Source organism: Typopeltis vanoorti, chromosome 14 (genome assembly GCF_054136105.1).
Source record: "Typopeltis vanoorti isolate ZY-2024b chromosome 14, IOZ_Tvanoo_1.0, whole genome shotgun sequence".
Classification (NCBI taxonomy): domain Eukaryota; kingdom Metazoa; phylum Arthropoda; class Arachnida; order Uropygi; family Thelyphonidae; genus Typopeltis; species Typopeltis vanoorti.
Window position 1 is genome coordinate 3,346,602 of NC_143562.1, and position 13,422 is coordinate 3,360,023.

Genomic DNA, 13,422 nt, shown 5'->3' on the forward strand with positions numbered 1-13,422 from the left:
TAACATCTGTCAGTCTTCAGTCTGACTTTAGTCTTCCACTGAATCCTTTGAAAATGGGTATCTAAAGCATGATTTGCTAGTCCTGAAGTATGTATAAAAATTGCTACAAGTCTGGGAGACTACTTTTAGAGTATCAGCTATAAAGTACTTCCCAAATCTTAATAAGCATGGCTGAATTAATTTATTAAAAATTTGTATCAACTTCATATATAACAGCTGAATCAACTTCCTCATGAAGTCCTAGAGAGCATCTTGAATGGGCATTAATTCTTTTGTTTGAGTTGTTTGTGTAACTACCTGACTAAATTTGTGTATAGTGACAAGTGTGTTTTGTGCTTTGAAGATGCTACTTAAAATCCACCAAATATCAGCAGCTGTTATTAAGCTGCTAATTTAATTTATTTTGTGGTTTTAATATGGTTTACATTCGGTTAAGTATAAAATGGATGTATATAATCAGTTGGCTCTGAGGAAATATCTGCATGTGTTGTATATATACAGGGTGTTCCATAAATCATGGAACATGCTGTAGAAAGGGCCTGTCTTTGTAAAGCAACCGCATACATTTTTTAACATCACCAAAATTTTTTTTTATTAGTTATGAAAAACTAATAAACGGCTTCCATTTTTGGCTTCACAAAGATGGGCCCTCTCTATGGAATGTTCTATGACTTATGGGCTACTCTATATGTATCCCCAGCACCCTCCATGCTAATATCTTAGCATTTAACATCACCATCTGCTTGTCCAGACACTGCACTATACATGCTAAGTAAAACATCATAGAAATGAAATCTTCAGTAAAATTTGTGACTTTAACATATATTTACATTCAGCAGATTCAGTGGTTATTGATTTTCCTTAGAACTTGTTAGGTGATTTAATTTTTTCTGTGTTCACATTGCATTCCATTAAAAAAAACATACATTTTCATTGAAGTTTAGTAAAAAATGATTTTCAGTTTCCTGCCTGCTGTAATTTATAATCAGTCTTAACTGCTTTAATTTATATTTATTTTGACTTATTGTTGTTGTATAACCTTGAGTAACAATTTGAAAAATCTGCATAGGTTTGTAATTATAATCATTTGGCAGTCAACTCTCCTCAAATGTCATTTTTATGTTTCATATATCAGAACAATAATTAAACATTATCCCTAAGCTTATTTGAGGAAAGAAAAAAAGACATGAATTCATATTGCAAATTCTTGTTCGTATAATGAATATAAACAATTAAACCCCTTTGTTACTACCTCGTTTTCAGATATAGAAAAAGATCCAGATCTCGTTCTCATAGCTCTTCAAGTAGTCCAGAACGTAGAAGGCATAGACGTAGTCTTTCTAGGGGTCGTGACCGTTTTCGAAGATCTCTTAGTCGAGACAGGCGATCACGAACTCCTGAACGCTTCAGGCGGTCTCGTTCAAGAGAGAGAGAAAGAAGAACGTATGTTCCGTGCTTTCTATCTAGGTATAATACAGAAATTATACAAAATTGCTATTATTTTAAATTCTACTTTTATAAATGATGCACTTTATTTTAATAAGACTTGCTAAAAAAACAGTAATTATGATATTTATTTTTGAAATAAATGCACTCATATTGACAACTTTAGCATTAGGTTCCTTAGCTTCCTTTTCCTCTTGTGCAAAGAAGCAAAATAACAGTAGTTGGACTTCGCATGTTGTTCTTTATCCTCTTCAGATTTAAGAATTATATATCTATACAGAAAAAGTGGACTAGTCAACGAAGTGCTCAAAGCCTTTCATGCAGTATGATGCTAAAAAACTGGTATCAAAAAAGATCTGCTTCAAAAGTGTAAGATTATTTGGCGAATTACAATAAGCTCTAAGTCAGAATGCTCTTAACTTAAAGAAATATTTGGGAAACTATCATGTTCTGCCTAAAAAGTCATCTTTGACTACGCTTAGAGGTTCTAGTAAGAATATTTGTATACTTGCAAACCATTGGATTAAAATGTGGCATCAATGTTCAACTGTTGTTTTGATAAGGCATTAAAATTGTTTTACAAACCCAAACCCTTAGTTAATTGGTTCTTGAATCAGCTGTCATGTCATCTGATTCTTGAAAGAGCACTGTGTAACATATGTTCAGCTAACCACACCCTCATTTAAATTATCAGCAAATCAATTTCTTTGTGTGATCCAGTAATTGAGAGATTACAGTATTCTTCTCTGTAAAACAACATGCACATACATGCTCATGCTCCTGACCAAAAATATACAAACTCTTAAAAATGCACACTGTGAATTAGAGATAAATAATAGAACTATTTATTATCCTTCCCTTAAATAAGATTAAAATATCAACATTTTTAATGGCCTTAGAATGCCTATAGAACAAATATAACATAATGTGGCATAATTTTTATGAAGAAGGGAAATTAAATATGAAAATAGACAGTAGCATAAGCAAAGCTGGTATAATGGCAATTCAATTGAATGAATTTATATGAAATAAGAGAGAAATTAGTCAAAAATGTAAACTAGCAGTATACAAGAAGTGTTCAAATCATTTTTAAGTTATGGATCTGAGAGTTGGGTTAGAAGTAAAAGAGTTGATCAGAGAAGACCACAGATGTGACAGTTTTCAGAAAGATTTGAGTAGTGAACATGTGGCAACAATTGCAGAATTGTTTTAAAAAGAGGAAATTTGGAAAGAACGTGATATTGTTATTATTATACAGGTATCTCCGTGGAGTCAGAAGACATTGTGGGAGATCCATTATTTGCATGCTAGCCTTTATTCACGCAATACTTATCATACCTCTCCTTAAATTCATTCACTGACAAAGCACACACACACACACACACACACACAACCACCTCTTGTAACCCATTCACCACCCTCCAAGCAAAAAACTAGTCCTAACATGCTTGCTAACCGCATTCTAACACAATTAAGATGACTGACCCCTCATTTTCTTCCTTCCTGCCACATACTGAAAAATGTCTTTAGTGTTAATACTATAAAACCCCTTTAATGACATATGCTTCTATCATGTGTTTTCTCTTTTCGACCTGTTAGCTGGTTTTTGAATCCCACAGACCTGAAATTTGCTTTCAGTGGGAGCACTCCATATACCTGAAACAATCTTTGTCACTTGCCTCTTGATGCTCTTCACAACTTCATCCCAATGGAATCCATTTGTCCAGATGTGTTCTTATTAAAACCTTATAACAGGGAACAATAGCTTCTCTATACTTGCTTCTTAGTGTGTTTTTTAACAACAACGTGATGTAGTACACCATTTGGGATCTCTTCTTCCCGTAGTGCATTGACTTACACTTGGCCATATTAAACTGGAGCCCATTTACCCTTGTTCATACTGCTAGTGTATTTAAGTCATCCTGCAGGATCTCTATATCACCTTTTGCCATTGCTCTTTCCAGTTTGCATACAACTGAATATTTCCTATCAAATCATTACCTACATCATCATCAATATCCTGATATATACCATCATGATCAAGGAGTGTTCAGGATTAATATCATTCATGTACAAATTAAACAACAAAGGATCAAATACTGAGTCATGTAGTACACCACTGGTCACCTGCCTTCTCCTGGACTCAGCTCCTCTATAAACCACTCCTTGATATCTGTCCATCAGTCACCCTGTAATCCAAATCATCAGATCATATCCATTCCAGTTTGCTCCAATTTATGTAACGAAGTTCATCATCATCATCAAATTCCTGCCATGTACCCTCAAGGGGTGTACAGGATATGACAGTACTACATGAAAAAATTACATCATTACTAATTTCCTATCTACAATTTTCCTCCAAATCACTCTGTTACTTGTCAAGACTCCAACATTATCAGATCTTATATTTCTATCGTCTAAGGCACTTTGTACCGTATCAATCCACCTATATCTTGGTCTTCCTCTGGGTCGTTTTCCTGCCAACCTGGCAGAGAACACTTATTTTGCTAATCTTTCCTCTCCCATTCTATTTAAGTGACCATACCACCTGAAATTAGCTCTGCTAACGCATTCCTGGATGCTGACAATGTCAAGTTCTTTCCTAATATCCTCATTTTTAATATGATATTGCCATTGATGCCATCTGTTCACGCCTCTAATCCTTCTCAGAACTCTCATATCTGCGGTCTCTAGTCTTTGGTCAAGTGTTTTACTTCTGACCCAGCTCTCAGATCCATAAGTTAAAACTGGTTTGAACACTATCTTGTATACAGCTAATTTAGTGTTCCGACTAATTTCTTTCTTATTCCATATGAATTTATTCAATTGACTTCTCCCACCATACCAGCTTTGCTGATTCTGTTGTCTATTTCTATATTTAATTTACCATCTTCAGTAAAAATCGTGCCTAAGTAGCTGAAATGTTTTACTTGTTCCACAGGTTCTCCATTCACAACACAGTTGACATTTTCAATACTTCTGCATATTTTCATTGTCTTTGTCTTTTTATTGCTGACAAAGTTCTATGTGGAATAATGTCAAATACTTTTGCAAGGTCCAGCAGTATCAATGAGTAGCCATTTCCCTTATCTAACTCCATTGACACTTTATTATGAAAAGTAGCATATTACTAAGACATAACCTACCCTTCACAAAACTATGTTCCCCCTTATAGAGTATCATATTCCTATCCACGCAGTCCTGAATTCTGTCTTTTACGAATTTCTCCAATACCTTGACCATCACTCTTGGGATGATGATTGGTATAATTTGCTACTTCTGTGTTAGGCTTCTTTTATGCAGTGGGACTATTTTGCCTCCTTTTCACTCCATTATCACCTTCCCAGTATTGAGGCTTAACTTAAACACCTTAGTTAGCTGGTGATTCCCTTGCACATTTTCATTAGAGTTGAATTGTGTATTTATCATGGTTGCTACAAGTGGTCCAGGAGGCTTGACACTTGGTTTTGAGACATTAGCTTCATGGTACCAGTGTTACATCTATGGGGCCTCATGTGTCTGAAGCACCAGCAATGTACCTGGTCTTTGCTTAAAATCAAGAAACCCTTTCTAGTCCAGGGACAAACTCTCTTCAGCTGCTTTACGATCAACACCTGACATATGGAGAGAACACTGGTCCAACAATCTTCCAACAAATGGTTTTCTGGTTGAAGATCCCTGTGCTCCGCAGTCTCGTTTTGCCCTTCCTAGGAAGATTTCGTCATTCAGAACTAACCAGGGCAGATGTGGCTACCTACTACATAAATTGAGACTGTCCGACCACCATTATTGTGACTGTTCCCCTGTGACTCAGATCATCGCTCATATTGTGAATGACTGCCCACGGTACCAATTTCATGGTGGTGGCCTCCAGATACGAGGTGACAGATGAGGCCCTGAATTGACTTTCTGGTCTGGACTTTGACCTGTAGCTGCTTTTGCCATAAGAATAAATAAATAAATTTGGGTTGATATGTTATCTAACGCCATGGCTGTGTTCACATCAGAGTTCTTCAATATTCTAATCATTTTCATTTCTTCAACCTCAATTCTCCCATCAATGTGACATTTAGCATTCCAACATCACCACCTACATTGTACACCTTTGCCAAATGTTCACTCAGTAATTCAGCTATTTTGTTTGCTTTTGTTGCCTCTCCATCATCAGGGCAAACAGTGAAAAGTCAGCTACTAGAACAAATCCTGAAACACATCTAAATTCAACATCACCAGAATTCAAGATCGGTACTATCAACATAAGAAGCCTAAATGGTAAAGAAACAGAACCAGCAAAGAATTGGATAAGTACCAGATCGACATAATTATGGTGACTGAAACAAAAAAGACAAAAACTGGTGAAATCTTTCTAAGCAATAAATACAAAATGTTACATTCAGAAAATAATAATCAGGGAAAAGAAGTAGTAGTTAGAGTATTCAACAATAAATACGAGGCTAATCTTTTTGATTGACAGGCAATATTAAGTAGAGTGATGTGGGCAAATATCAGAATGGGGAACTGGACAATGAGATTTATTTGTGCATATGGTCCCATAGAAGGTTCTACTAAGGTAGAAGTGGAAGAAATTTTTGACGCTTTAGAGACAGCATCTGTCACAATGAAAAAGGAAATGTTGGTCCTTGTTGGGGATCTAAATAGCAGAGTAGGAAAGACTGTGAGACATACAAAAATATTTGGGAAAAATTTGGAGAAAAGAGCAAAGCTAATAATAATGGCAAATATCTGTTGGATTTCTGCTCAGGACATGGACTGGTTATTACTAACACCATGTTCCAACATAAAAATGTGCACAAATTCACATGGAGAGAAGAGGCAAGGAATAAGAAAAGTGTCATTGACTATGCTATTGTTGACAGTGAACTTGACTCACTGGTGCAGGACACTAGAGTGTACAGAGGATTTTAAATAGGAAGTGATCACCATTTAGTCTTGAGCAGGATAAAATTGAATTTCATACTGAAAAGAAGAACATGTAAGAAAGTTTTAAAGCCAATAAATAGTTGAGCAACTCTCAGATGTGAATTGTAGACTAAAATAAACAAACATTGTTGAAGAAAAAACAAAAAAGTTTGAGAACACGAACCAAACCTTAGAGATTCATTGGCAAGCCATGAAGAAATCATTGACTGATTCAGCCAGAGAGGCATATGGGGAGGTTGTCTGCAAGGATAGAAAGATCAGAACTTTATCGTGGACAAGAAGTTAAAGAAGCAGTGAAGGAAAAGAAGAAATCATATTGAAAGTTCCTGGCAAAGTTTGTAGGCTTAATCAATTTTCCTCCAAATCAATCTGTTATCTGTCAAGACTCCAACATTATCAGGTCTTATGTTTCTGTCTGCTAAGGCAGTTTTTACTGTATCAATCCACCTATACATTGGTCTTCCTGTGGGTCTTTCTCCTGCCAACCTGGCAGAGAACAATGTTAAGTGTTTTACTAATCTTTCCTCTCCGATTCTGTTTAAGTGACCATACCACATGAGATTAGCTCTGCTTACATATTCCTGGATGCAAACAATGTTAAGTGTTTCCTAATATCCTAGTTTTTAATATGATAAAACCACTGAGATACTCATATCTGTGGTCTCTAGTCTGCAGTCAAGTGCCTTATTTCTAACCCAGCTCTCAGATCCATAAGTTAAAATTGTTTTGAACACTGTCTTGTACAGCTAATTTAGTGTTTTGACTAATTTCTCTCTTATTCAATATAAATATATTCAGTTGACTTCCTACCATACCTGCTTTGTTGATTCTATGGTCTGTTTCCATGTTAAAATTGTGCCCAAGTATCTCAAATGTGTTTCTTCACTAAAAACACACGTAATAACCACAGTAATGTCTATTTAATTCGTAAATATTTCATCCCAAGTATCTTGGAACATCATCAGTACAGTAGTTCAAACAATACTAGGAATAACATACAGTTAGGACGCATGATTACAATGGAAACTCAATATGCGTGCAGTAATGTGTTATAGAAGTAAATTAAATATAATTGAAAAAAAAAAAATATATATATATATATATATATAAAGATTATTTTACATAATTTTGTGTGACAATTTCCCATACTTTAGGAATAGTAAGAACATCATTGTGGTTTAAATTTAGTCTGTGTAGTAGGGCTGCAGCACTTTCTTTATATAAATGTTCATATTTATATAAAGATCTGTGTAAAAGTTTTGACTTCTCCCAATGGATCCTATGGTTTGGATTTTCAATTCCGTGTTAGGAGAGACCAGATTTCTGCGGTTTGAAAAGGCGAATGTGGTCTTGATGTTTTGAGATGCATTTCTGAACAGCCCTACCTGTCTGACCAAAGTAAGACAATTTGCAGGAGCATGGGATCTCATAAACGCCAGGTAACATCATAGGTGAGAGTTTGTCCTTAGGAAAGAAAGTGCTGAAGCCCTACTACACAGATTAAATTTAAACCGCAACGATGTTCTTCGTATTCCTAAAGTATGGGAAATTGTCATACAAAATTGTGTAAAATAATCTTTATATATATATATATATATATATATATTTTATTTATTTATTTTTTTTTTCAGTTATATTTAATTTACTTTTATAACATGTTACTGCACGCATATTGAGTTTCCATTGTAATCATGTGCCCTAACTGTGTGTTATTCCTAGTATTGTTTGAACTACTGTACTGATGATGTCCCAAGATACTTGGGATGAAATATTTATGAATTAAATAGTCATTACTGTGGTTATTATGTGTGTTTTTAGTGATGAATTCACCACAGGTTTAGTTATATAAATGTTTTTCTTGTTCTATATGTTGTCTCCATTCACAAAGCAGTTGCTATTTTCAATGTTTCTGTCTATTTTCATTATCTTTGTCTTGTTATTGCTGATTTTCATACCAAATTACAACAGTTAATCAATTTAGTCAGGGAGTCTTGCAGACTTGTATTGAATTTATTTAAAAGTATGACGTCATCTGCATAAAGTAAAGAGCTGAGATTAACATCTTCAGTTTTAATATCAGGTTTAATATTGCTTTCCATTCTGATGTAATCGATATAGATAATAATAGAGGGGAAATGTACATCCTTGTCTGACACTAGATTTAATATCAAACCATCTTCCTGAACTTCCTTAATTGAGAAATTAAGGAAGTTCAGGAAGCTCAAATAATGACTTAGAATTGCTTGATATAACTCCATTGACACCATATAACTATTGGTTTGAATAGCATTTTTCTTGGCATCTTGTCATATGCCTTTTGGAGATCTACAAAACTTAAAAACATATTTTTGTTATATTCCCACGATTTCTCAATTGTTTATCGTAAAGTGAAAATCTGATCCTGACAGTCTCTATATGACCTGAATCCAGCTTATTTTCACCAAGCTTCCCCCTTCACAATACTTCTCAACTGTTTCTCAGTTATACTTGCATATATATTACCAAAAACACTCAGTAGGGAAATTACCTCTGTAATTCTCACATTCACTTTTATTTCCCATTTTGTATATAGGTACTATGAGAGTTGTACTCCAATTATCTGGAATTAGTCCCTCTGTCCAGACCTTTTAAACTATGCACTGCAGCCACTGCAAGACTTTTATATCTCCATACTAAAGCATTTCTGATCAAATATCATCTACTCCTGCTGCCTTTCCACATTTCAGGCTTTTGATGGCATTTTTTACTTCAAGTATGGATATGTATTCCTGATTGCATGCTTTCACTTCTTATTTCGTTTAGCAATTTTTCGAAGTAATTACTCCATATATCAAGGATATCTTTTTTTTTTAGTTTTCATGTCACCTTTATGTCACCTCCATAATTAATTGGTAATTACTCCGTACATCAAGGATATCTTTTTTTTTTTTCAGTTTTCATGTCACCTCCAAAGAAATGGAGCTTGCTGAGGAATTAGATAAGTACCAGATCAACATGATAGGAGGTGAGTGAAACAAAAAAGACAAAAACCGGCAAGATCTTACTGAGCAATAAATACAAAATGTTATTTAAATTAAGGGGATATTAAATCCCACATTGTTTTAAAACCGAATAAGAAACTCAAAGATCAGAATCAGAGAGTTTCATGCCGAATATAATAAACTGTAAAAGTATCGGTGATTACTAGAGTGAGCTAATGCAAGTAGTCCTAGTACATAGTACAAACTCGGGCAACAAGCAGCAAAGGTGGTCAAGTTCTGATCGCTATTCTTGGTATTTTCCATAATGTAAAAACGCATTTCCTAGGAAATGTATGCTGTTATTACATTATGGTGGGAGGTCACTACCCAGACCGGTTTTAGCCTTTATTGAGGCTTCATCAGTGAGTAGCTAGACCAAAAATAATGCCAAAGGGTATAGCGAAAAGAACTTATATACTCTGCTATACGAGTTGTCAAAAAGGTGCAACCCATTAAGTTACTTAAATATAAAGAGACAGCAGACTTCATTTCGGCGATATAAACATTATTTAAATTAAGGGTATATTAAATCCCACATTGTTTTAAAACCGAATAAGAAACACAAAGATCGGAATAGGACAGTTTCATGACAAATATAGTAAACTATAAAAGTAATCGGCGATTACTAGTGTGAGGTAATGCAAGTAGTTCTAGTACATAGTACAAACTCGGGCAACATGCAGCAAACGTCGTAAAGTTCCGATCTCTATTCTTGGTATTTTCCGTAATTTAAAAAACATTTCGTAGGAAATGTATGCTGTTATTACATTATGGTGAGAGGTCACTACCTAGACCGGTTTTAGCTTTTATTGAGGCTTCATCAGTGAGTAGCTAGACCAAAAATAATACCAAAGGGTATAGGAAAAGAACTTATATACTCTGCTAAATGAGTTGAAAAGCTGCAACTGATTAAGTTACTTAAAAATAAACAGCCAACAGGCTTCATTTCAGTGATATAAACATTATTTAAATTAATGGGATATTTAATCCCACATTGTTTTAAAACCGAATAACAAACTCAAAGATTGGAATCAGAGAGTTTCATGCCGAATATAGTAAACTATAAAAGTATTGGCAATTACTAGCGTGAGCTAATGCAAGTAATCTAATGCTAGTAATCGCCGATACTTTTATAGTTTACTATATTTGGCATGAAACTCTCTGATTCCGATCTTTAAGTTTCTTATTAAGTTCTAAAACAATGTGGGATTTAATATCCCCTTAATTTAAATAATGCTTATATCGCCAAAATGAAGGCTGTTGGTTCTTTATATTTAAGTAACTTAATGTGTTGCACCTTTTCGACAACTCGTATAGTAGAGTATATAAGTTCTTTTCCTATACCCTTTGGTATTATTTTTGGTTTAGTTACTCACTGATGAAGCCTCAATAAAGGCTGAAACCAGTCTGGGTAGTGACCTCCCACCATAATGTAATAACAGCATACATTTCCTGGGAAATGTGTTTTTACATTATGGAAAATACCAAGAATTGCGATCAGAACTTGACCACCTTTGCTGCATGTTGCCTGAGTTTGTACTACGTACTAGTACTACTTGCATTAGCTCACACTAGTAATCGCCGATACTTTTATGGTTTACTATATTCGGCATGAAACGTTCTGATTCTGATCTTTGAGTGTCTTATTCGGTTTTAAAACAATGTGGGATTTAGTATCCCCTTAATTTAGATAATTTTTATATCCCCGAAATGAAGCTTGTTGGCTCTTTATTTTTAAGTAACTTAATAGGTTGCACCTTTTCGACAACTCATATAGCAGAGTATATAAGTTCTTTTCCTATACCCTTTGGTAAAATTTTTGGTCTTGCTACTCACTGATGAAGCCTCAATAAAGGCTGAAACCGGTCTGGGTAGTGCCCTCCCATCATAATGTAATAACAGCATACATTTCCTAGGAAATGTGTTTTAACATAATGGAAAATACGAAGAATAGCAATCAGAACTTTACGACCTTTGCTGCGTGTTTCCCGAGTTTGTACTACGTACTAGGACTACTTGCATTAGCTCACACTAGTAATCGCCGATACTTTTATAGTTTACTATATTCGGCTTGAAACTCTCTGATTCCGATCTTTGACTTTCTTATTTGGTTTTAAAACAATGTGGGATTTAATATCTCCTTAATTTAAATAATGTTTATATCGCTGAAATGAAGCCTGTTGGCAATTTATATTTAAGTAACAAAATGTTATATTCAGACAATGACCATCAACGAAAAGAAGGAGTAGCCATTGTATTCAACACTAAATGCGAAGCTGATCTTCTTGATTAGGAGGCAGTCTCATGTAGAGTAATGTGGGCGAATATCAGAATGGGGAACTGGACAATGAGACTTATTTGTGCCAATGGTCCCACAGAAGGTTCTACTAAGGTAGAAGTGGAGGAATTTTTTGAGGATTTAGAAAGCATCAGTGAAAAAGGAAAAATTGGTCCTTGTTGGGGATCTAAATAGCAGAGTAGGAACTGAATCTCAGAGATACAAAAATATTTTGGGAAAATTTGAAGAAAAGAGGAAAGCTAATAATAATGGCTAATATTTGTTTGATTTCTGCTCAGGACATGGACTGGTTATTACTAACACCATGTTCCAACATAAAATATGCACAAATTCACATGGAGAGAATAGGCAAGAAATAAGAAAAGTCTCATTGACTATGTTATTGTTGATAGTGATATTTTCTCCCTTGTGCAGGACACCAGAGTGTACAGAGGATTTAAAATTGGAAGTGATCACCATTTAGTCTTGAGCAGGATAAAATTGAGTTTCGTGTGTAGAGGCTTAAGTGCTGTGAGGACATCGTGTTGGAGGCTTAATGGATTTTTTACAACACTAAAAAGAATTAAAATAGAATTTAATACTTCCTATATTTCGTCCTAGTCATTAGGACATCTAGGGGGATTACAAAAACAATTAATGTAACATATACACAAATAACAAACAATACTAAGCCCAACCACGTGGGTGACACTAAAGTCCTATCTAGGTAGAGCGCCCTCTAAGGGCAGTAGTAGGTGGCCTGGAATGTAAAGTGGGAACTCTGGTGATGAGTGTTTCCCAAATCTTCGGAAGCTTAATGCAACCGTATTTATTGAGATTTGGTTGGTTTTTGAGAGCTGCTACTGCTTCTAAGAAAAGTCTCTCTTTCTTGAATTTGCTGTGGTGGAGCATGGTGGTTTTCTTCCATGATACCCTGTGGGTGGTGTCCAAAACATGGTCAGCCAAGCCTGAATGGCCATAGTTGTGTTTGAAGATGTAAGACTTGCGTTCCTCTAGACGGATGGATGCTGATCTGCCTGTCTGTCCAAAGTACGCCAGCTTACAGGAACAGGGTACTTTGTAAACTCCAGGCAGAGAGAGAGGAGGGAGCTGATCTTTCGTAGAACGGATAAGGGTAGCAGGTTTGCGGTGGGGCTTATATGCTGTGTATAGGTTGTACTGTTTTAGTAATATATTTCTTGATGTGTTTATTTTTTATTTTTTGGAATACACGTGCTACCCTCACAGTGACGAACGCCGCCATTGGCTCCTTACATTCAGAGCTCTCCACCATTCTTAACCCTGAAATTTGGTCGATTCTCTCTGGCATTTCGGAAACTTCTGCACAGAGAGAATTCCAAAAAATAAAAAATAAACACATCAAGAAATATAGCAAACTTGTGAAAAACAAACCACAACCACAAATTCAACCGCTCCAGACAGTAATAAACCTCTCTTCCAAAAGGCTCAACGACGATGCCGTCAGCGCCCTTTGCCTCGGCTGTAATTTTGCCATCACTCCGAAGGAAGTGCCGGTGCTTGACGTAATGGTGAACATCGAACGTGGAATTGGTCGCTTACCGTCGGAGATAGCTAACAACATCAGACTTGATGTAGCCAACATCCTCGCGCATTCTTCGCCGCCAAAAAGTAATTTATCATATGCCCAACGCACGGCTCTCCAGAAACTACGTAAAGAAAAAAGTATCGTCATCACCAGAGCGGATAAGGGTAATG

The 13,422-nt window shown here is 35.5% G+C and overlaps 1 protein-coding gene across 3 annotated transcripts in view; it reads left to right on the top strand.

Annotated features, from left to right (window-relative positions):
* The window catches only part of Prp5 (pre-mRNA processing factor 5), a 593,106-nt gene that overhangs the window by 84,889 nt on the left and 494,795 nt on the right, over nt 1-13,422 (top strand). For 2 of the 3 annotated variants that reach the window (XM_090403381.1, XM_090403383.1), the window contains exon 3: nt 1,264-1,467. In XM_090403381.1, the coding sequence (XP_090259507.1) occupies nt 1,264-1,467 (204 nt within the window). The remainder of the gene's footprint in view (nt 1-1,263; nt 1,468-13,422) is intronic. The other variant, XM_090403382.1, reaches the window with a different exon arrangement.